Source organism: Falco naumanni, chromosome 5 (assembly GCF_017639655.2).
Source record: "Falco naumanni isolate bFalNau1 chromosome 5, bFalNau1.pat, whole genome shotgun sequence".
NCBI lineage: Eukaryota > Metazoa > Chordata > Aves > Falconiformes > Falconidae > Falco > Falco naumanni.
This window is the reverse complement of record NC_054058.1, coordinates 43,692,834-43,716,971: the sequence shown is the minus strand read 5'-3', so window position 1 is coordinate 43,716,971 and position 24,138 is coordinate 43,692,834. Positions and strand designations below refer to the sequence as shown.

At 35.7% G+C, this 24,138-nt stretch overlaps 1 protein-coding gene across 1 annotated transcript in view; it reads left to right on the top strand.

The window, feature by feature from the left end:
• Nucleotides 1-23,566, top strand: part of DCN (decorin) — a 40,181-nt gene extending 16,615 nt beyond the window's left edge. Inside the window, exons 3-8 of the mRNA XM_040595928.1 lie at nt 4,244-4,356; nt 14,347-14,560; nt 14,756-14,869; nt 16,074-16,167; nt 20,804-20,942; nt 22,034-23,566. Of these exons, the coding sequence (XP_040451862.1) occupies nt 4,244-4,356; nt 14,347-14,560; nt 14,756-14,869; nt 16,074-16,167; nt 20,804-20,942; nt 22,034-22,228 (869 nt within the window). The 3' untranslated portion in view covers nt 22,229-23,566. The remainder of the gene's footprint in view (nt 1-4,243; nt 4,357-14,346; nt 14,561-14,755; nt 14,870-16,073; nt 16,168-20,803; nt 20,943-22,033) is intronic.
• The last annotated feature ends 572 nt before the right edge of the window (nt 23,567-24,138 follow it).

The window sequence follows — 24,138 nt, the reverse complement described above, 5'->3', positions numbered from 1 at the left end:
GTGGGAAAGGCAGAAGAATCTAAAACTTTACTCAGTTATAAGTTAATCTTAGGTACTAGAAGCCTGAAATATTTCCAGGGAACTGAATACCAAACTGCGTAGCACTGATTATTCACATAAGAAGTCAGACTACTATGAGAGATTTTCATATGGCTTTTAAAGAAGAAAACTTTAATGTATTAAAAACATCACAGCCAAGAGTTGGAATACTTGTGTAAACTGTTCTTAAAATGATTGAGAGGTGACTCAATTGACATTTTCCAACACCAGTTCCCTTTTCAGTTAGTATTACATAAATTTCACTGGAAGGCATTTGTAAGCAGACATGCAGTCATGCTGTACAGCATGGCTTCAGAAGTGTATGGGTGTCACTGGAGTTTCTCAGAAATTGGTAGTAAGGACAGCCCACAGTTCTAAAATTCTCAGTCTCCCAGACAGAGGAATCAAAAAATCCTCCAGGGAAATAGTTATTCTAATCCAGAACCCAAAATCTATTTCAACTTCCAGTGGGATTACAATTTTCTTGTTTCGGTTCAAATTCTGTCATGCTGTCATTTCAGTTCAGGCTCCCCTGTTCATCTGAACTGGCTATCTATTTACCTGTCCCGGCCAGAAAGGTTTGAAGGTTTGCTCTCCAGGTAGGGAATCTCCAGCACAGGCACTAGTCTGGACTACACCAATGCTCGTCCTACATGTATCTGTCTGGAGAACCATCTATCTGCACAGAGACCTGGACCTGCCAGCTGAAGCAGAGCTCTTGAAGCCATCGTAGATGTGACAAGTGGTGGAACACTTGAATCCAGTCCACTCCTGAAACACAGTTTAGCCCCGAATTTACGAGGTAGTCTCCAGATCCATCCTTTTATAAACCCTTCCTCCACTGGAAAGCTCCAGTTGGTGTATCTTTCAGCTGGAGGATGTAATAAACTGCTTAATGATAATGCAATGTCCCTCCAGCACCTGGGGTGCATCGTGTACTCCTCTACGCTTTGGTCTTCAAAACTCAGACAAGTCAACAACAACAACAAAAAATCATTTCTATAGTTTTTTTCTGAAACATTTTAAAAAACAACTTCAGGAAATGTGTAACAGAATATACATGAGACAGGTAATAAAACAAGTTTAACACTTTAAGGGATGGGAATTACATTCTTTGCATGCAAAGCTAATTACTGTATTGTACATCTTCCCAGTTTTTCATACAAGGTAGGAAGCCTTTATTAATCACTTTTCACAAATGGGTAGCTGATCATGAAATTTGCCTTATCGTTATAATTTGAAACATCTAAAGTTTAACTTCATTGCTCTCAGAAGTTATCAGTTCTACCCTATTCAGGGATAATGAGCTGTTAGATGCTGACAGAAGCTTGAAATGTATGGTTGGAAATTCAGTTTGAAGTTTAGTCTCTGGCAAATTATCCCTTCAGTGGCAATCCAAGTGTTCTTACAAAGTATGTTCCAAGGGAATGGCATAAAGGACGGCTGTATAGCTCTCATGTGCCCTAGTTTCTGCCATAAGCACTTATTTACAGATACCAGTCTACTTTTATAAATATACTGAGAACCATAACTTAGTAATGTCATTTTCAGTGCAAGTAATTAAACCTTTTTTTTTTTTTTTTGTATTTATATGTGAAAAATGCTATAGAAGTTGCTAGACTGTAAGAACTTATAACAAAATTATGGTCTTGAAAAAGGAGTGCTTTTTGGGAAAGAATTTTTAGTTGCTGACATCATTCCTCTCCACCAAGGACAAAAACTGTCCAAAGACAACCAACGTACAAATTATATGGTATCACATTTTTATATATTTGGAACTCTAGTCCTACACTTTTGAAAGGAATGAGGGTTTTGCAACTGCCTTCAGTAAAAATGAAGTCCGTGCCTGAATGAGGATGGTTAATTTTAGTAATATGAAGGGTCTTAATCTCTATCATATTTTCATGCACTGAGTATCGGTAAGGTAAACAGGATGACAAGTGAGTTTTGGATCTTGTCATTTCATGAACAGTAGAAACTTTTACTAATTCATTCCAGGCTTGATGATTGTGCTTTTTACAATTTTTGTATAGTGGTGTGATTAAAATATAGTGATGTGATCAGCCAGGCTAATGCATATGATACTCAGTTTTAATAAATATCACATTTAAATATTTTCATATTTTTTAGCTAATGTTAGATAATTTGTGGATGGGAAAATAAATTTGAAAGAGTGGCTAGGATGTTTTTTAAATTCAGAAACCAAACTTTTGTAATGATAGGATAACAGAATATGTTCAATACAGACTAATATGATCAATTCAAAAGTAAGATTAAAAGAAGCAAACCCTTTGCAAAAGTTTGGGTCTCTTGCATACATATATAAATACCTAAAAAAGCAATCTTATTTCCAGAATTTGCTAAGCACTGAAAAGCAGTAACAGACATCAGTGGGATCTGTGAGATGCTCAATAATTTGGAAGATTCAGACCAGGCACCCAAAGATGAATTGGAAACCTCATCTGCATGCAGATGTTTTTAAGAATATGGCCAAATCTATAATGAATTCTTAGAACATCACTAATTGTAGTAAAAAGCTGCAATACACAGCCCTGTGGCATCTATAAGGTTTATGGTAAAATTTTATGGTAGTAACTATAGAATATAGTACCAAATGTGCTTTTTTTCACGGTTTACCATAATCCTTCCAAATAAGACCCAATCTTTTTTTTTTTTTTTTTTTTAATTACTTTACAGATGTATATATGTATGCTAAAAAGATTGAAAGAGAAGTGGTTTTGCTTAACATTGGATTTTGACAGAGAAAGCTATGTTCCAGTTGTGAAAACACATTTGTGGTGAACCTTAAATATCACAGAATCACAGAATTGTTGCGTCTGGAGGTCACCTTTTGAGATTATCTTGTCTGTCTCCTGCTAAAGTAAGGTCAGATACATCAGGTTGCTTAGGGTTGAGACCTGTCAACTTCTGAATATCTCCCAGGATGGAGACTCCACAACCTTTGTGGGCAAAGCACATCTTACCTCTGGGCAAGCATATCTCACTGTGTTTGCAATGCCATGTTTCAGATTAAAATAGATAGGTTTAAAGAAACAATATATGGAGACACATATCTTTCCTCTGAGAACAGTATCACGCAGTCCATCATCATACTGGGGAGACACTGGTGATACTTACAAAGCGATCTTTCTCAGGGCAATTCAAATACAGTTCAAGAAATATTTGTTAAAATACTTACTGATAAAAGGACTGCTAGGCAGAGAAGTCCACTTCTATTAGATGCCCATGCAGAGACTTTATTAGTGTCTACCATTTTTTAGCATTTCACATTCTATTAAAAAAAACACAACGCTCCCCCCAAAAAAAAACTATTTAGGAAAGAACATTTTAATTTTGTGGTAAATCAGAATGACTGTAAAAGATTTGCTCTATTCCAAGTCACAGTATGAAAGGAAAACTGGGTAAAGCAAGTGTTATTTAACACTAAATAATTTCATTTCCATGACTTCATCGTACTTACATATCAGCTATTCAGAAAATAGTCCCAAAGAGAGTCTTTAATTTAAACTGTCTGATGTTCTTTTGGCAGTTGTAGTGAGACCAAGAGATTTGTTCTCCAGAAAACTTGGACATAGCTTCAGATGAAAGAAAAGGGGGGACGTGGATTGTTGGGGTTTTTTGGGGGGGTTTTTTTGGTTGTGGGTTGTTTTTTTTTTTGTTGTTGTTGTTGTTTGTTTTTTTTAAGGTGGACAGTTACTGTCAAACAGTATTTTTTCTGGAAATGATTATAATTAACTAACGTACTTCTTTCAGAAAGGCTTACTACCTTTTAAATAGCAAAATAGCAGGAAATGTTCTCTGTCCACAAAAACTAACACACAGTGAAATTAATAAATACCATACCTCCTTCTGAAAGCGATATTTATTCACACAATTCAGTGGAATTAAATGTGTTAGAAATAATTTTCCTAAATCAATATGTTGCTTCAAGCTATAACTCAGATATAGTTTCAGGAAACAGCATAATGGAAATGTGAATAAATAAATTTTGTTTTGACATAGCAAAATAAAACTCCCTTTGACTGACTGGGGACAGAAATACTTTCAGATAAGTCTTCATAAGCTTTTTCAGGAAATGAGTTCTAGAAATGGTGTTTAGTGAAAGGTAAGTGCTGCTAAGAAGAGTAATGATCCCTATTTAAAGTTTCCTTCAAAGTCAATTCTTTCTTTTCACTGTCCCTAGGTCTGGAAAAAGTGCCAAAAGATCTTCCTCCTGACACAACTCTTCTGGACTTACAGAACAACAAAATCACTGAAATTAAAGAGGGAGATTTCAAGAACTTGAAGAATCTTCATGTAAGTGTATAAACTAACTAGGATTTGCAAAAAAAAAAGAAGGCAGGGAGAGGGGGGATGAAATGTGGTTTTGGCCTGGTACTCAGGTTTTTAAGGAAAACTGATGAAATACTCTGTGATCTTCCTTCACCAGCCCAGCCTGTGTGTTTCCTTTCCCTTTCCTCTCCTGCAAACTCTTTTCACACCACGGAAATTTCTCATCTCTTTTCATCTCTTCATACCTGCCTCCTGTCCATTCAGTCTCCTGGTCTCCATCATAACTTCTCTCGCCTTGTCATTTATGTTTTCAGTCCCTTTGGCACAGTGGCTTGGCTATTTCTATTTAAAAAGCGGATCCATCTCGACCCTGCAACCTCACTCACTCATTACTGTATTCCTTCCCCTCACCTCTGAGCCCACAGAGATTTGAATATGCCATGTTTGTCAGCAGTTTCTCTGTACTAATTTTAGTTCAAGAATCTTTTCGAATCAACCTTCTGCAACCTGAACTGCAATGGAATTGTGTTTTTCCAATAACCTCCTCCCAGCAAACTCCATCCTCATCCTCCTTTACCTGCCAGTCTCTTCCAAAACTGCTGTCTGGTTTTCTCTTTGCTGAAATATTTTCCTGCCCTGGTTTCTGCGACTGCCTTTTTTTCTGGTTCCCCTGTTCTTTTCCAAGTTTCCATCAGACAACTACCTTCCTCTGTTTCCAAATTTTTGTTTCTCTGTCCTTCTCCTTTATTTCTATACTTTTAATCAACACCTTAAAATTCATACCTCATAGTCTTCCCTCAATTCGGTTGAAATAATCTCTTTTTTTTACGATCAGAAAAAGGATATTACTCCTCTGCCTTTGAAAGTAATACCCCAACTCAGTCATATTTCTGAAAATACTATTTTTCTAGCCTTTCACCAAATCAATTTATCCTGTGTATTATTCCATTTGATCCTTTTTGATTGTAACCAATGTAAACTACCTGGCTTTGTTTTCCTGGCTCTTCACAGCCTCTTTCTATGCTGTTTTCATTCACAACCAAGAAACCAGCTCCCACTATTTATCTGTTCGTGATGCCAATGTTATCACCCAGACGAGCACTTGAGGGGAAAAAAATAAATCCTGTAAACATTTATCTCCTTTATTGCTTCCAAATTCCCTCTTAAATTTTTGTTTTAATGCAACATCAAGAGGAAAAGTTTACAAAATTTTCTAGGAATAGGCACAATGCCAGTCTGTCCACAATGAACTGTATCAGTAAGCCACGCTGAGGTTCATGTCATCTAATTTTAACATAGGTATCTATACTTGAACTAGTTACATAGATAACCTCTACAGTTAAAAAAAGAGAAGTAGGTGCTTCTACATGATGTTTCATCTGACTTGGTTTTAGAATGAGCTGAGAATTTATTTTTTTTTTCAATTCCTCTGCTTGGCTACTGAACAGATTTGCAACCCTAATTCCTGTCCACTTGTTTTGGTTTTCTTCCACCTTGGAAAGAAATCTTGTGTTTACAGTAAAGGTCACCTGTAAAGTGCTAAAAAAGAGAAATGTCTCATCAGTGAAATAAATCTTTTCGCAATCCTTCTTCATGATGCTGCATGGAATGAGTCAGAGCATGGTATTGCAGATGAAAAAAGCACTTCCCCCAGTGACTTCTGCCTACTTGGCACTCAGCTCAGGTCTCTGTTATACATCCTGCTGTGAGTTAAGCTATTGTGAACTATGTAATCTCACTGAGGTTAACTCTATGGGCTGCTTTTCTTTATTTTCTTACAGCAGGTATAATTTAATAGTGAATTAAATAGATAACTCTTCAGGGAAGAGATTATTTGTTTGTCTTACTCCCAAGGGTAAGTTCCAAAATAATTGCATGCTTAGGGACCAGTGGGAAACATACAGAAGAATGAAAATAGTAAGATAAGTTTTAACAAATAACCTTCTGAACAATGCAGTTTTCCTGGATTTACTCAAGAACAAAAAACGATCCTCTCATCTCCTCCCCCAAATAATAATTTAGTTATGTGGTACATTTATGTGACTAGGCAACATCTTTACTCTCAGCAGGCATCATTCTTCTTCTTACGTAATATCTGGGAATGATTCCCATTCCCCACATTGCAACAAAATATTCTTCAGAGAAAAAGGGTTACTGTTTTTAGATAAATATAACTCAAAATCTTTGTTGTTGATAGAGCTCTATTCTCACTTCTGTTTTAAGGAGATATATGTGTGTATGTGAGATATACATATGTGCATATATGTCTCATGTATATGCTTTTTAATCCCTTTTTTAAATTACCTGATGAATATGACTTGTGATAGTGTTACACTTGACAGTATGATGTTCATCTCTAGACTTCTTAGGCTTTACTAAACCTTCTTATACTCTACTAAAACAGGAAGATTTACATAAATTTCCTGTATTATTGTTCCAAAATCTAAAATTATCAGCAACTTCAATTAACCTCTTGCATGAAGTGATCAGCTAAGGGAACAATTTCTTTAATCCTGATTTTCATAGATCTTGAAAAAATGAACAGTATATTCAGTTTATTCCTTTTGAATATTCATTTAAAATTCCTTCCTAATTCCTATAGACACCACCAACCACAGGTGTAATAGATTTAGAAGAGTTTTTCATGAACAACTTGGGGCGAATCTAAAGTTCAATTTGTACTAAAACCCACATGAATTAAGAAGAGAATAAAGGATCTACCTATAACTTGCCCATAGCTTCTCTTTCAGCATAAATGTAAATGCTTGTTTTGAGTGCACAATACACAGAAAAAGAAATGAAAGATAAATTAGTACCTACAAAAATATTCTTTATATCAGAAAATTTTCCAGAGTAGGTAAAATAGTGGTTAATATCTGCAACTTTGAAAATATGGCAAGTAAGAAAGGATACAACTAAGGGAATATTTATCTGCAAATAATAGATGCTTACCAGAAAACACCAGAGTCAACAGTTTTGGAGCACTTCATGTTTTTATATTTTTAGATTTATTCAGGAAAAAGTGGCCAAACTATTAATGTTATATTATAAACACTCAGTGAGACTTTACACTATTTAAAAATGAAAGATAAGGTACATTTTATTAGCAGAGGACTTGGGAGAATAGGGAAAAAATTGAAGACAGTCTTTTTTTAGGGCCGAGGATTGAGTTTTGTGGTTTCAGAAAACTGTCTGATATTATGTGAAAACTTGCTTATGATTTAGACCTGTGGCAAAGCAATCAGAGAGGTGCTATGGAAAAGCCAAGGGGAAAAAAAAAACAACAACCAAACCAAAAATACTTCTATGAAACTGTCAGAATTTTCCAGGCAGACTGACACTTCTGGATAGAGCACAGTACTTTGACCCCATGGACACAATAAAGAATCCAAAATACTACATGAGTAAGGCCTCATGCAGAGTGAAGGAGGAGTCTACAAAAACAGCACATGGAGTTGCATGCTGTGTGGCAAAGCCAAAGCAAACCAGTATAACACCTGGCACTTGGAAAAAGAGGTAAAAGAAACTACTGTGTATTAGATCACTATAAGAACAGCACAAACAACAGAATAGTGACTGCATGCTTTTCCAACAGGAATTTTTCAATGGCACAGTGTTAGTACAGCAAAAGAAGACAAATGCATTATTGGCTTGAAATCAAATGGAACGTTACTTAATTTAAGCTGGCAGGACTATCCAAAGCCATGGCTGTGCATACAACAGCGCTAAACCCAGTTGTATTTATACTGAAGGAAAAGACCTGCACAAAAGAGATAAGATATTTAAACCTGGGACTTAAGGTTATGATCATATCTACATTAAGGCATTATCAGCATTAGATGTGTGGGCAAATAAACTGAAACACTCTTTGTAGTAATATCAAGAAGAAAAAAATCATGTATTGCATTAGAAGTTTCAAGCAGTCTTTTTTTTTTTTTTTTCCTTTCCCTCCCCCCCTTTTTTTTTTTTTATCAAAAGAAGGCTCCCTATGGAAGGCAAGAGCCCAGATTAACTGAAGAGAAGTCTAAGAACATCTTCCAGGGATACATAAAGTCCCTAACAGATCAAAAAATATTAATGAAAGAACACAGTCTTCTGAAGGCTCATTACAGCTTCAGTTCCCTTTACCAAGGGATAATTAAAAGAAAAGTTAAATAAACATAATTCTCTGCAAATCACAGAATGAAGAATCAGTAACCATCAGCATACTGTAAAAACCAGACAGACATCTATGTCCAGTTTCTACCTCTGAACTCAATTTCCACTATCATCAATGGCAAACATTCTTCATGGGACTGAAGAATACCTTTTTACATTTTTTTTTCAACATGATGCAGCTGTAAGTTTCTAACAAATATTCTGAAAAAAAAAAAAAAAGGTTAATCTTCTGAAAGGCAGGACTCCCTTAGGGAGCTGTTGTTGCCTCAGGCTCTCCTTTGCATTATGCTTAACACACAATGAGATTTTCCACTGAAACATACATGCAAAATATTTTTAATGAGCAGAGGGTTAAGATCTTTTTGTGTGAGGAGAACACCAGAAAAAAAAATACTTTGAGGTCCTTAAAATTCTGGAAAAAGTCAGCTAAACTAAACAGCTAAAGAAAATAGAAAATTTTATGGAATACAGCAATAAAATAAACAAGCAAATTGTGATAAAATAAATAACCAAAATGCTTGCTTCAGTAGATAAGGACAGTGTTGAAAGATTCTCTAGAACTCCAGAGCATTAGAATTATGCTTTGTTGGAGCAGGAAAGTGTAGAACCATCTGTCCCCTGGTCATCTGTGCAAGTCACGTTACACAAGACTTATCAGTGAGAGCTCGAACACCACACAAACTAGATCTGTGGCAGGCTCCTTGGTTTTGTGAGATTATCCAGCAGGGTTCTGTGGATGTGACCAAACTGCTTTCCCCCGTCTGTCATTCACGCTGACAGGCTGTTGTTTCAGTGCCTTGCCATCTCCTTCCCTCACAGTTCATTCATCTCTTCCCTATTGTTCCTCTGTCATCCCTTTTTTCTTGCCTTTCTCAGCTATGTTCCCTTGACCCTGGGTTTGGTAGGGTTACTACAAAACCCTACCAAGGAATTTAAGTAACAACAAATAAAGAATAATTGCACCATCATGGGTTTTTTATACCTTTATGCTTTTCCTGCCTTAGTTGTAGATCATAGGCCCTTCAGGAGACGTAAAATCTGGAATCCTGTTCAGAGACCTCCTTGGATCCAGAGGCTCTTGGTTCCTTCAAGTTTACCAATGTTCATGATTTTTTAAATTAATTTCAAAATGAAGACTTATTTTGTAGAATTCTGTCTCCTGGTATAACACAATTAGAGGAGAAAGTCAAGTTCTGGTTTTTATTTTTTGTGTTCTTTATTAATTTTTTTCCTAAGTCACTATCCACTTCTAATAATTTGACAGAAAAGCTTGTCTATATATCCAGGTTATCACTTAGCTAAAAACACAAGGCAAACAAAAAGAATGAAAATTATTATTTTTTTTACTTGGTTGCCTGACTCCTGAGCTTACCGTTCCTAAGCCATTACTGTTCCTAGCAGAACTGTAATAAAAACCAGGTAATAATGTAATACATAACCCAGGAAATTAAAGAAATTCCATCGGGTCAGCAGATTGACTTTTCAGTTTAAACCCTGAAGGATGCATGCATCATTAAAGACTTGATGTTAGGTAAGAGTACCATCCCCAGCTGGCAAAACAGATGTATCACCATGTACTATGGCTCATAATAATTTGCTGATCATTTCACAGTTCACTTCTGATTTTGGCAAGGCTGTCTCTTCAAGGTATTCTAAACTAGGAAGAATAGAAGTAGGGATGAAAATCTCACAGATCAATCCCCTGAGATTCTCACATAGTGAGGTTACACCCCAAAATACAATCCACTGCTCCCCACCCCAGGCAGGGCAAAAATTGTAAATTTTGGTAACCCCAGAAGAGCAGCCATATGCTAGCTAGTTCCTACAGGATTGCCACACACTCCCTCTGCAGTTTGTCAGGGTGTATTTTGACACAAGCCTGCCAACAAATGTTCCCAAATTTTCCTGAATTATGAATCCTCCTATTTGTTTTGGGAATAAATATTTGAGGTAGAAACCAGGCCAGAGGGAGCGAAATGGCCAGACTCCCACTGACTTCAATGGAGCCAGCATCTATTCCTGTCATACAGGAATTTTAGTTCGGGTTTTTTTTTCCCTGACTATGCTAATACCAGAGGTGTTTCAGTAAAAAGTAAGCCATCTTTGGAGCAAAGCTTGGATTTTTTTTCCTCTGTGAGCACTACTTAAACTGCTGGTCATGATAAGGTGGTTAGTAGGTATTATCACAGTGCAATATTATAACAGACTCAATGTTTACCATGCAACATTTACATGCTATAAATGACAAGGGGAAAAGGCTTTATCTCAGGGAAATGGGGATGGAAGCTAATTTTTCTCTTATCCATAGGAAATTGCCATGAACCCTCCTAGCCTAAGTGATGTCTTTAGTACTTGATGTATTTACACCTCTTTATTTTCTCCTTCTTTCCTGCCTCTTTTCTTACCTATGGCTAAATATCTTAACACCCATACGAAATCAATCTGAAAGCTGTACATTCCTGTGCTCAGCCTTTTGTATTGTGGATTGGTGATATTCTTCAACTCTTTTCTTTCTTTCTTTCTTTTTTTTTTTTTTTTCTGGGGTGTGTGTGTGTGTGTGCATTTTAACAGAAATATCTTTTTCCATTCACTAAAATGGAAATGTTGAAGAAGATAGATTTTGAATACAAGTATCAATTCCTGTGGCTCTGTTCTAGGCTCTTAGATTTCTGCCAAACCATTTCATATACCACCACAAGTGCTATCTGTGGCCAAGGGCTCCAGCACTTTCAGCATTTCCAGGCTGACCTTTATTTTTCCCTCCAAGTACTTCTTGCTCTGTACAAAATTTTTGTATGTCCTTTAACAAGATGTATATAATGCCCCACCATGCCATCTGGGCTTTATTCAGGATAGCTAGTCCATGTGTGTATTTTTGCCTGACATCCCTTCCTCAATAGCACTGCTGCAGATGTTTTCCCTAGGTTTTGCTCCTTTAGTTCCTGTTTTCACTGACCTCTAAATTCCCCGGAGTTTTTTGTTTTATTTCATTTCGTTTTGTTTTGTTTTAACTTTTGTTACATGCAGACCATACGGGGCACATTCTGAGGAAAGCAAACAGCATTGCTCCAAGGCTAATAGCTTAGGTCTTCAAGTCTTACATATAATAGAGTTATTGTGAAGTGGGAAAGGAACCCAGGGGTATGGCTTGCCAGGTGTTGTGCTGGTGTGTTATCCTCATCAATTTCTGTTGCTCTGGGAGACAGTAAAACTTCTCCTGTGAATTCTGATGTGTGGGTTTATTTTTTTCTTTTTTACAGCTGTACAACAGTGTGGAAAAATAATGCAGGCTTATAATACCAGGAGCAGGAGCTTGCAGAGTGGGGTGTAAGTGGGAAATGATATTCTGGTACAAAAAAAGTTGAAAACTACAGGCTTGTGATACCTTCCACCTTATGCCACCATACACACTATTCCACTGTGAAATCAGTATTTTTAAACACACCTTTGATAGATACCATCATTTCTAAGTGTGAGACTTTCTGAATGTTTGAATAAAACAACATTTCTGTGTGTTTCCTCAAGATAACATGATCATATTCAGGAAAAAGCATTGGCAAATTGAACAGATAAATCCTAAATACTTAGATAATTTCTGGTTTTGGTCAGGACTATCAGTTCTGCTCTGAAGACCTGTAACAAACCTCCTAACATCAACAGCTCAGAGAATATTTACATTGCAGTGCCTAGCTGAATGTATGCCTACCTATTTCCAGCAAGAAATATTTCACATCAGATCATCAGCTGTGATAATCATAGCCCGAATGTTTTATCTGAAAGGCAACAAAGTTAAAATAAATCAAATAAAGAAGGAATAAAGGTAAGGGAGACTTTTAGCTGAAATAAATGACCAAGCAGAACAAAACAGGATGCAGGATAAAAATTTCAAGTCTCAATTCCTTGAATGTTGATTTCTATGGAAAAGAAATCCATGGGAAAATTAAGAAAGAAAAAAAAAAAGAAGAATGTAACTAGCAGTTGCACATTCAGTTATTCACTTATTACGATATAAACAAGGAAAGAGACTCATCTGCATAATTCAGACTGTATCCCTTAAAACTGAATTATTTCCTATGTCCAAATATTGTGCAGGTAGCTGTACTACACCATAGGCAGAACCTACATCTGTATCACAATTCTGGCAATGATGACTCAGGAAACCACACCCCATGTGTACCCCATGTGTTTTCATGGCAGTTCTTATAGCTCAGGCTCAAATAAAAGACTGTTGGGGTCATGGCTTCCACTGACCAATATATTTATTTTGGGAGAGCCTCATCATTAGGGAAATACTCTGCTGAACTGTGAGTGACCTTTTCTCCCTCCTCTTGCAAATGCTAGCTAGCATACAAAATTAAAACCAGATATGCTCAGCTTTACGTGTATTCAGTTAAACAATGTACAGAACATACTGCTTTCTTTGCTTAGAGTGATCTGCAAAAGGAATGCATTAGGGAAAAACCCCACAAATAAAATACTATTTTAAGCTATCTTCTCACCTCTCTTTCTGTTTCCATGGTGGAGAGGTGCTGTCACAGATGCTGATACACCTCTTGGCACCGTTCTAATACTTAACTGACTGTGGAAAGAGTTGAATGCTCAGTTTTCCTCTAGGAAAGAGACTAAAGTGTAATTCTGAAAATATTGTGTATTAAAATGCACTGAATTTTAACTATAGTGTATGCAATATAAAAAATCGTGGTTTAGCAGTAACTGTTGTCTTCTGTTTCTAAAAACAGCATCATGGTCTTTAGCTATTTTCTAGTAATGAATCTAAGCAGATATTATATCTATATTTATACAGCCCATTCTACCTAATTCACTGCACAAACATGCAGCACTGTAAGTCTGATAAGTAGGTAGAAAACAAATGGAATTATACAATTCATTCTGATGTGTATCATATCTGAAATCCTTTCCAGTAGCTGCATTAATGTTCTAACAGTGATGGGACTTTCTTTTCCCTTTTTATGTCCTGTTTGGTAAATCAGAGACTTAGCATTAATGTGAAATTCCAGAGGCATACTGAGACCACTTATGACAGGTAACAGAGTTTTCATAGAAGCATTTCTCCCCTGACTGTATGGAGAGCTAATTTGCTTAGTTACCCTGAGTCTAGATATCACAGTTGTGAGAATTAGATTAAGCACCTACATAATAGCCATTATGAATATGGTCCATGATACCTAACTGCAGATCTTACAGTATGATGCTTCAAATTGCTCCCCTCCTGTACCAAGGTACACTTACCAAAAAAAAAAAAAAAAAAGCTTATATCTTTACAAAAAGGAGGTTATTATCAGACAGAAATCTAATCAGTGCAGTCTCTACAACTAACAGGAAAGAGGTAATGGTAAGAATACTTTTACTAAGCTGGACTGTGCCTTCACTGTATAGAATCATAGAATATTCTGTTCAGAAAAAAACTGGTTAGGATGGTTGTGTGATGATGGGTAAGGTATAAAAGTATCCTCAGAATAAAAAAAAAAAACAGAAAAAAAACTCCAAATAAACCTGAAAATGTTAATTTTATGTGCATGTCTTGTTCTTTACAACTTTCAAATGGAAGGGTGGCACTTATTCTGGGGTATCGATTATGGATGTTAAGAGAAGCTGCATATACCTCAGTGATGAAGTGCTCACTTGCATTTATTATGTAGGCCTTGTTTATCTTTCACCATTTCAGAAGTTCTTTATCTATTTGTTTTAGTACTGCATTGTATTTTCTTCAGCTCACTAGATTGACTGTCAAAAGGCATCAAAAATATTATAAAAGAATCATAATTTTAAAATGTTTAATTCCTAAAATAATTTCCCTAGTGGTCATCTGAGATCTCCTTCATTATTACTCCACAGGCATTGATCCTTGTTAACAACAAAATCAGCAAAATCAGCCCATTAGCTTTTGCTCCTCTGAAGAAGCTGGAAAGGCTTTACTTGTCCAAGAACAACCTGAAGGAACTCCCAGAAAACATGCCGAAGTCTCTCCAGGAGATACGGGCTCATGAGAATGAGATCTCCAAGTTGAGGAAAGCTGTCTTTAATGGACTGAATCAAGTGATTGTCTTAGGTATGAGCATAAGAAATTATAAAAAAAAATCAACTCTGTTTTTTTCAAGATGATGTTTTAGTTCAGTCAGTGATTTTATGTAGAAAGTCAAGAAATGCTCCAATAAATTGTACCTCCAAAGTGAGTTTTAGCTTTGACCTGAAGGATGTAGGTACCTACACTGCAGCAAAGCTCATGACCGTGTTTTGTTGGCAGAACTAGGCACCAATCCAATCAAGAGTTCAGGCATTGAAAATGGAGCTTTTCAGGGGATGAAGAGGCTCTCCTACATCCGTATCGCAGACACCAACATTACTAGCATCCCAAAAGGTAAGAAATACAATTAATATTTCAAAGATTTGCACACGTATAATATAGTGACTTCTAGTCAGACAGAAAAAAAATATTATTATGGAAGAATCCTGAGTTCTGAGTCAGTCCTTAGAGTACCCATTACTTGACTACTTCATTTTTTGGTCAGTTGACTTTTATTGGCTTGGCAAATTTTGGTTTTCTATTTTGAGAAGCTCTACAAAAGGTGCATTGTTAAAAGTAAGCCATTTTATGATATTCTGCTTTTCTTGTCTCATAACTGAAATATAAAGTAGAAGAATATTTTCACCCTCCAACCCTGATTGGTGAGCCTGATCACCATTAAACAGATGTAAACTCAAGTAGAATCAACTGAAGTTCTACAAGCATAAAATCAGCGCTCCACAAGTCTGTGGAGTTTGAAGCCACAAATACTATTCTTATACAAAACAGAAACATTTGCTATTTTTAAGAGTACTTCATGGCAAATTGCTACAAAATAAGAACTTCAAAATAACTTATTAAAAAACATAACAAAATAAACCAAACCAGAATGGTTCCATTCCAAAGGAAATTATATTCAATTTATTCATACTACAGTCAGCAGATTGTTTCAAAAGAGCTGAAAACTTTTTCAAAGGTAATACTAGTTGTTATTTCTTTCTTCCCACATTTCCTGTTTTGGATATTCCTTTGAGGGACCTCAGATAGTTAAAATACTTGGTTCCAATTTTATTTTCCTGATAAACAGAGTTTACAAAATACTGTGTGCCCTACCTAAAATAAAAAAAATAATTATTTTACCTCAGCTGTATAATGTCATTTTCAGCTGCTGTTATTTGTTAAAAATCAATGTTTGTAGATTTATGTATGTGGATAGGCTGGCTAAAGTGAAGGCTCTTTCTCTTACGTTGACCCATTTACATAATCATGAAGGCCAGAATTCATATCTGAGAAGAATATAATTTATCTGGTTTTTAAGAATTAACTTTTATGATGACCTTGGGAGCTTGATTTTATTTCATGCTAAATAAATTGTTACTAGTTGTTTTTAGTTTCCCTGATTGTGAAAGTTCCTTGTTTCCTTCAGTGAACTGTGCTGAGCCATGTCTAGTAAAAAATTTTTTTGTTACTGTAAAAGATTCTCAGTCTAACACAAGCCTTTTTAGAATAAGATACCAATCCTTTACCAAAAGTGATTTGATGGTGTTCTCTCTTTCAGGCCTTCCCCCGTCCCTTACTGAACTTCACCTTGATGGCAACAAAATCAGCAAAATTGATGCTGATGGCCTGTCTGGACTCACCAACTTGGCAAAGTAAGAATTCTTTTCTTCTTTATGTGTAAAAGATTGGTTGAAATTGTAACCACCACACACATAATTAGAAACATCATTCTGGGCTTCATGAATGTTACCATCGAGGCAGTCCATAACTTAAGAGGAAAAGCTTCTAAGGAGTTGTGTACTGACTTATGTGAACGAAACACTTTTTTTTTTTTTTTCCTTCTAACAACACTTTCCAGCTGTTTTCAATTATGAGTGATGTATGCCCAGGACAACTGTTTCTTTGATTCAATTAAAAAGAAAATTAAAAAAAAAAAAAAAAAAAAAAAAAACAAACCAAAACCCCCAAAGGAAAATAAAAAAGAAAGATAAAGAGAGAAACTGGAATTTTTAATTATGTCATCTTCTTTCATTGTATTTCCATCTTTGGTTCACGCAGTTTTCTTGGGACATTGCATTTCTCATGCAATTTGCCCTGGAAACTGAGGAAAAAAGCACATGGGAACCAAAACTGCTTGCAACAGTGTTTCCTTTGTTTCTCAAGAAAGGCAAGTCTTCAATGAGTCCCAGAACATGACCAAAAAATACCCCCCCCAAAAAACACCAAACCAAACCATACAATATAAATGAAAAAGTGTCATTTTTGTCATGGTGACTTTACCTTACTAATTGATGAATATGTTGTTGAATAAGTTTCTCTAACTGTAGGAAAAGGTAAGGAGAATTCCAAAACAGTAGTTCTAGACATACAGAGTTATTTGTGAATTAGTTCACAGTAGATAACATGCTAAAATAGTAAATCAGGCCTTTACTACAAGGTATTTTAATATTATGATACTTACATTTTTTTAAATGGAAATAGATGTGTAATTGATCTAAAAGTCTGTAATCAGGTTACTGGATCTAATTCCTGGATCTTCATCTTAATCATTCTGCATGTCATAATGAAAGCAGAAAACAGAAATCAAAGAAAGATTACTGAGCAACAGGAGTTAAGTTTGCCATTGATTATAGTAGATTGCACAGTGCTTTAGTGCAATGAAGTATAGAGTAACTTAACACTTATTTTGAATCTGGCAATTCCAAGTGGTAAAGTTTAGAACAGGTTTCTAGAGCTTGTAAAATAAGACTTTTCAACTCATTTTTGATGTTCATATTTGATGACAGATTCATCCCTGTTCAAAAAATGTCTGCACCTGGTTTTTAATGAAAAATAAGAATCCCATGATTATCATTAGGGTACTATGAAGCAGTTATTTTTTTATGAAAGAAGCTTAGTATAAAATGTAACATTCCCCAGATAAATGGTAAAGAAAACTTCCAAAACCAAAACAAGATAATAACTACTCAGGTAGAGCATAATTTACTTTATTGGAGGAGGGAGGTGTGGGGTATGTCAGCTGTCTTGCAGATGACAGGGGGTTTCTGATTTTTCACATTCACACTTGGAAAACACTACAGGCTATATTGTGGGAAATCTGTCTTAAGGCATAAAGTTTTATGCTGCAAATGCTGATGGACTATTAAAAATATCGAACCTTGGTCTGCTTCTGTTGTGACTGTACAGTACAGAGAAACAAGATGCTCTGTTGATTGTTGTGTGGAAATGTGGAGCTGCTCAGAGCAGACACCAGCTTTTAAACTGCCCTCTGACCTGTGCTTAAGGATGCAACCTGAACATAGTCAGAAATCCTCTTTCATAATGCTGAAAAGTAAGGCAGAATACAGGTTGGTGAAAAAGTGCACACTGGACATAACGGAGCAGACAGATGAAGAAAGGAGGCAGCTATGCGAGAGGCAAGGATGGCATATGGGATAAATTTAAGGGGCATGCTGCCCCTTATGCCACGGAAACAAGCTACCAAACCCCAGCTTTTATTGACACATCTATCTCTTTAGGAGCAGCAGTACGGGGTCAGACTGCTCTCCTCCTGGATCATGTCATGTCAGCTGATGCTCAACAGTCTAATACCTGCCCTAAAGCACAGTTAGACTTTGAGAAACAGGTCATTCCTCTGACTGTGTTAAGGTGTTTTGAACTGTAAAATGTTTCACACAAGAGCTTGGTATAGATCTACTGCTCATTCTCTTTTGAGTTCTTGAGTTCTAGCAGCACATAAATATTTGTCTTTTTTGTTTGTTTCTTTGTTTTCCTTATAAAATTACTCTTAAGTCTTCCAAAAGTCTTCATATAGTGCTGCAATAGAAAAAAATATATATATCATGAATGTAAACTGAACAAAGACTGCTGATCGCATAGGGGAATGAGCTCCATATACATTATGCCACTGATGTTACTAATGTCTATATCCTATTAAAGTTTACTGAAAATTTCTAGCTCCATAGAGTAGAAGTTGTATCGAGCCCAGAATAATGATATTGTTGAGCAGCATGAAGTTTGTTTAAAAAAGTGAAAGAAAAAGCAGGGTTGTTGGAGACAAAAGAAGGCGGAAAAATACTTGAGAATTTATTCAATTTTTAGGTATGTTTTTAATTATGGTCTTCAAAAATTTAAAACACTGGGACTAGATCAGCAGAAACACTGGAGAGATGTTACCTATTCACTAATATAAAAGGAAGTAATATGTCAAGTATATTAAGCAAGAGTGATTTTTTGAATTCTTCCATTTTTTTACCCATGGGAAAAAGAAGAGAGATGAAGACCATAGTCTTTCCTAACACTCTTAATCACCGTGTATTTTACACACTAAGATTGACTTCATTTGTAACCATAGCCCCGAGTGACTGAGAGATCGTAACACATCTAGATGAGATGTAATTACATATAATTGCACTGCTTGTGGAAGGTAGATCCACTTTTCTACAAGACTCCTCCCATTTCACTCTTTCCCTAAAAGACTTACCCTGCATGAGACAATGCAGAGTTGGATCTTGTCCATCCCTATCATCTGTAAAAGGGTTATTTTTGCTTCAACAGACTAATATGCAAGTGAGACCTGCTTTTTTTCATGCTGGTCTCCCCAGGTGTGACACATCTGCTTGGAGACCTGCATATGTAACATATATTTAGACATGTGTCAACCAAGAATTTATACCCTTCTGCCAAACTGTTTGGTTTTGTTTGTTTTCTTTGTCATCCTTTTAAAGACATTCACCATGAGTACCCATCACTGAATTCCTTTGTAGACATTCTAAAGATCTTATTGCTCTGTAGGATCAAATCTCCCAAACTTTCCTAAATCCTGATGTACTCTACTCAAAAGGAATTTTGTTCTAATAATTTTGAAATGAAAATTCTTCCTGAACAAATTCTAGCAAAGATAAGGGACACTGTGAACTGATTTCTGAGTGAAATAAATCCCTGTTGATGTCTGTAGGAGGTCTCATTAAGCTCTCCTTTGTCATCAATCATTTGACAGCACTGGAATGTTTAAATAAGTATGATATGACTATTTGTATTACATGTTGCCAGTTAATAGGATATTTCTTTAACTTTTTATTTTTAAAAGAAAAATTATAAAATGCACTTCCATTCTTGGACATTATTTCTGGAAACATCTCTGCCATAAAGATTGGACAAGAAATATTAGTTCTGTGATTTTATATTAGGTCCAGATTCTGACTTTTGAAGCTGGCACAAGCCACAAAGAATTATAGGTATTAGATTACCGTGAATAAGACTTTATTTAAAAGTACTCATCCATAGCAAATTATTTTATCACAAGGATTCTGATTACCAATATTAAATTCTTTAATTGATTCAGTTATTAATAAATCTTAGAGCATTTCCCCTCAACATTAAAAAAGATTGCCTAAAGAAAAAAGATAAAGCAAACTAGATGAAGTAGGTTTAGCCTTTGTAGAAATAATTTTCTCAAAGGACAACACTCCTGGTGATAACTCCTGCAGAATTACCACTGAATTCCTTACTGCAACACAAAGCGTTGTAACTTATGAAAGTCTCTGGAAAAGTATTCTGTAATTTGGTAATTGCAACCCAAAATAATATCAACACAGAAGTACATGGATAGGACCAGATTTTCCAAATTGGGCATAAATTGTGCTAGTAAACCCAGAATGTGGATGTATAAAGCAAAAAGGATGATTTTTATGATGAAAGCTCTGACTGGAACCTGGGAGAAATGTGTGCATCCCGCTTCTGTGTCCTGCTGAACATATCATCACGTATGACTGAGCTCATGGCTCCAATCTGTAACATGGCTCTAACTACATAAGTATCTTCGAAGGATGTGGTGAAAATCTAAACTTAACAGTTCTGGTCACCCTGGGTTATGTACTTTGACAAAGAAAAGTACAGCCAGTGCTCCTAAAGTCATGCAAGAAACTCTTATTCAGCTTTTTAAAAAAGACTGGTGCCTATGAAGGTATGTCATATGCATTTACAGTAGGATTAGTCATATATCTCATGAAAGTATACAGTACCATGGGCACAGGTTGAATGATAGAATGATAATTAGCTCATTACCATTGTTAGATGTCAAACTTATTTTAACATGTTTAGCTAAACTAGTTCTCTGAGGTACCTCTCTACCTCATGCATAATTCTGAAAATTAGACCGGTCTGTTCTACAACAGTAGAGTAGAGAAGTAATCAACCCAAGAAAGATGGTTATGTGGGCAAGTTTAACATATTTTTTTGTTTGGATTTTTTTTCTTTTTTTTCTTTCTTTTTTTTTTCTTCCCCCAGATTGGGTCTCAGCTTCAACAGTATTTCCTCAGTTGAAAATGGGTCTCTTAACAATGTGCCTCATCTGAGAGAGCTCCACTTGAACAACAATGAACTTGTCAGAGTACCTGGTGGGCTGGGTGAACACAAATATATCCAGGTAAAGTTTATCGTACTGCCTCAGAGAGCAATAGTTGAAAGATTTCTACTAGTATTTGTGCGGTTATTCAGTCTTGAACAGAAATGCACACAGTATTTGTGCAAAGGTAACTTGATGCAAGTTTCGTGCTGAATAGGCATGCAAAATTTACATACAACAGGAAGATTCTTGTTCTGATTTTTGTGTGAATGTGGCTATGTAGGTGTATAGATCTGGAGGTGTGCATTCGTTATCTCTGTGTCTGAGGGGAAGCAACAAATATGGGATTAATTATGTACTTTAAATTCCTCTTTACTCAAAAGTGCTTTCAAAGAAAATTTCATCTGCTGAGATTTTTTCAATTCTACCCAGTGACATTTTGAAACCTTTCACAAGAACATTCCCTTTGGTATCTCAAAATGCTGTGCCTTCAGGAGGGCAAAGACACTCAATACACATTTCACATTAGCGGTATTTTTGAGGCCTGTGTGGTCGGATAGCTAGAAATATGGCCTCTTGGAACCAACTGAAATCTGTATTCACCTGGACTAGGTTTTTATGGGAAATAAAGCTCCCAAAGAATGAAGATTCCCAAATGAAAATCACTACTTGCATGTAGCTTGGGAAAATTAATCTGAAATGGTGACTCTGGAGCAAAGTCATATTCATCAGCTATTTTAAATCTTAGTTAGTGATTACTTTGGCTCTGAGTCCTGCACAGTTGCACTCATGAGAGTGAAAGCATTAGAGCTAGAGAGAAACCAATTAGTACCAAATATATTCTTTATATACAGCACATGCTTCTGAACCACAGCACTGGATTAATAACTCCACAACTTTGAGTCCTGTTTTGGTTACAGTATGATCAAATAATAGTAATATTATTAGATTGTCTTGCACAGTTTCTGCTTTTTCTATGGAAATTATTTCTAATTTAGTATACTCTAGGTATTTCAAAAGGTAAACAGAATCAAGCATTCATTAGGAAAAAAAGGATATATTGCTACTCTGTATAACATTGTGCAATACATACCAAGTATTTGACATTGAATCATTTATCTTATTTGCCATAGTATCTCTATTTCTCACTTCTGTACTTCTGTGCTTTTCAGGTGGTCTACCTTCATAACAACAAAATAGCTTCAATTGGTATCAACGATTTTTGCCCTCTTGGTTACAACACCAAAAAGGCTAGCTATTCTGGTGTGAGTCTCTTCAGCAATCCTGTGCAGTACTGGGAAATCCAGCCCTCTGCTTTCCGGTGTATCCATGAACGCTCTGCAGTACAGATTGGAAATTACAAATAGATGTGTAAAGATGGGATTCGGTTGTGTTTCAGCTAAAAGTACCTGTTGTAATAGGCCTGTTCCAAAAATTATTGCTAACAATAATGCCAAATACCAGAAACTTCACTTCAAAGTGGAGATGATCCATTGATGTAGAATAAATGAATCATTACAGATGTGCAAGATCAAGCATACCATCAAAAAGAATTGCAAACTGTGCTTTAAACTGACTTATTTCAGCCTTCTTTTCCAGCATGCTTTCTGTGGCATTTTTCAGTTTGCTGAATGCTACAAGTTTTCACATTCCACTGTATATGAGATTCGGAGTAAATATTTGTCAAGCTATGATATTAAAAAAGAAAAAAAAGATAGTGATTGAGGTTATTTTTATAGCCACACACACACACAAAAAAAAAAAAAAAAAAAAAAAAAAAAGAGGGAAGAAAGACTCTCAAATCATCTTGAGACTTGAGAAGGTGAGAGTTACCTCCTTTAAATTTATTTCAAGCCCTGGAGGTTTAAAAATATCCACTATAACATTAAGCTAATTCTGAATGTATCTATTTAGCAGAGGCAAATAAAGTTGTTGCTAATGTCATTATTTTGGGAAAAATTAAATAAATTCATATCGTACATATAGTTCTTTAAAGTTTGCCATTCTTCTAGAGCAATGCTATTCAGGATTAGCCTAACATAATCCTATTGAACAAAATAATGAGTAGTCTGCAGTGCAAAACCTGTAACCTATATCTGGAGTTCAATGACTAAATTTCTCTAGGGCAAATACTTCTCACCTTGGTCACAGAAGCGGTTTTAATGACTTCAGTGAGACTGCCTTGCAGAGTATGGTATTAGGATTTAGTCATTGGTATCAATCCATGTATATATCTAAACCAAAAATAATATCAGTTCACTGTTCTGCATCGTACATGTCAGCATCCTTTACTGTATTTGTTTTCTAAACAATGTTTTTAATTGTCAAGTAGAGATATGCAGGCTTCCCATCTGATGCATTTGAGGAATTTAGATTATAAGAAAAATCGTAAGTATAGCAAAATATGAAGTGAAATAACTGCAAGGCCTAGCTGGACATTGCTGGGACATAATTTGTAGAAGTATCTTCTTAGAGTGATTTGAAGCCCTCTGCAAATTGGGATTCTTCAACCCATACCAGTGGGTAGCAAGCACATCAAAGGTAGGCTGCACATTTCTACTGTCAATCTACAAAGCTAAACATATACTCAATAAAAATGTCACCTTAAAAGAATCTTCTGCAGCCTCTAATACTCCAAGGTCAATCTCTCTAATTTGTAAAACTTGTATGTCATTTATATTAAAGAATAATGTAATACAGGCAAACTCCAAAGTGTTTGTCTTTATTTTCTGTTTTGATAGCATAACCTAGTGTGTTAGAACTTTAATTATGATTAAGTCTTGAAAATTGAATGTTTTTGGTATGATGATAGCTAATGTAAGAGCAACTTGTCAGAAATTCTCTTGCCTCAAGACAATTTTTCATGCCTAACACTCAAGTAATTTTTCTAGAAAATTAATATATTCTTTTTATAGCTGTCATTTATTCAAGTAGTAAATAATTGGAAATGATTATGAATCACTAAAGACATCACGCAGAAAAAGCATGTTTGCACTTTTGTTAGCTATCTCTTTCATATAGTAGCCAATTATCTCCCTCATTTGCATCTATTCTTTCTTCTGGGTTTCACATCTTCTGAGTTTTATTTTTAAATAAAACTGACAGTACATGATACCCTTGTGTCACTGAAGAGAAAACCCTCTAGAATATCAACAGTTACATTTTTTTTTTCCTTTTGGTTCTTGGTTGGATATCTGCGATTTTTCAGAGAGAGACTTCATGCAGAAAGCTAAGCACTGGCATTTCAATAGAGAACAAAGGCATTGTCTTAGCCTGA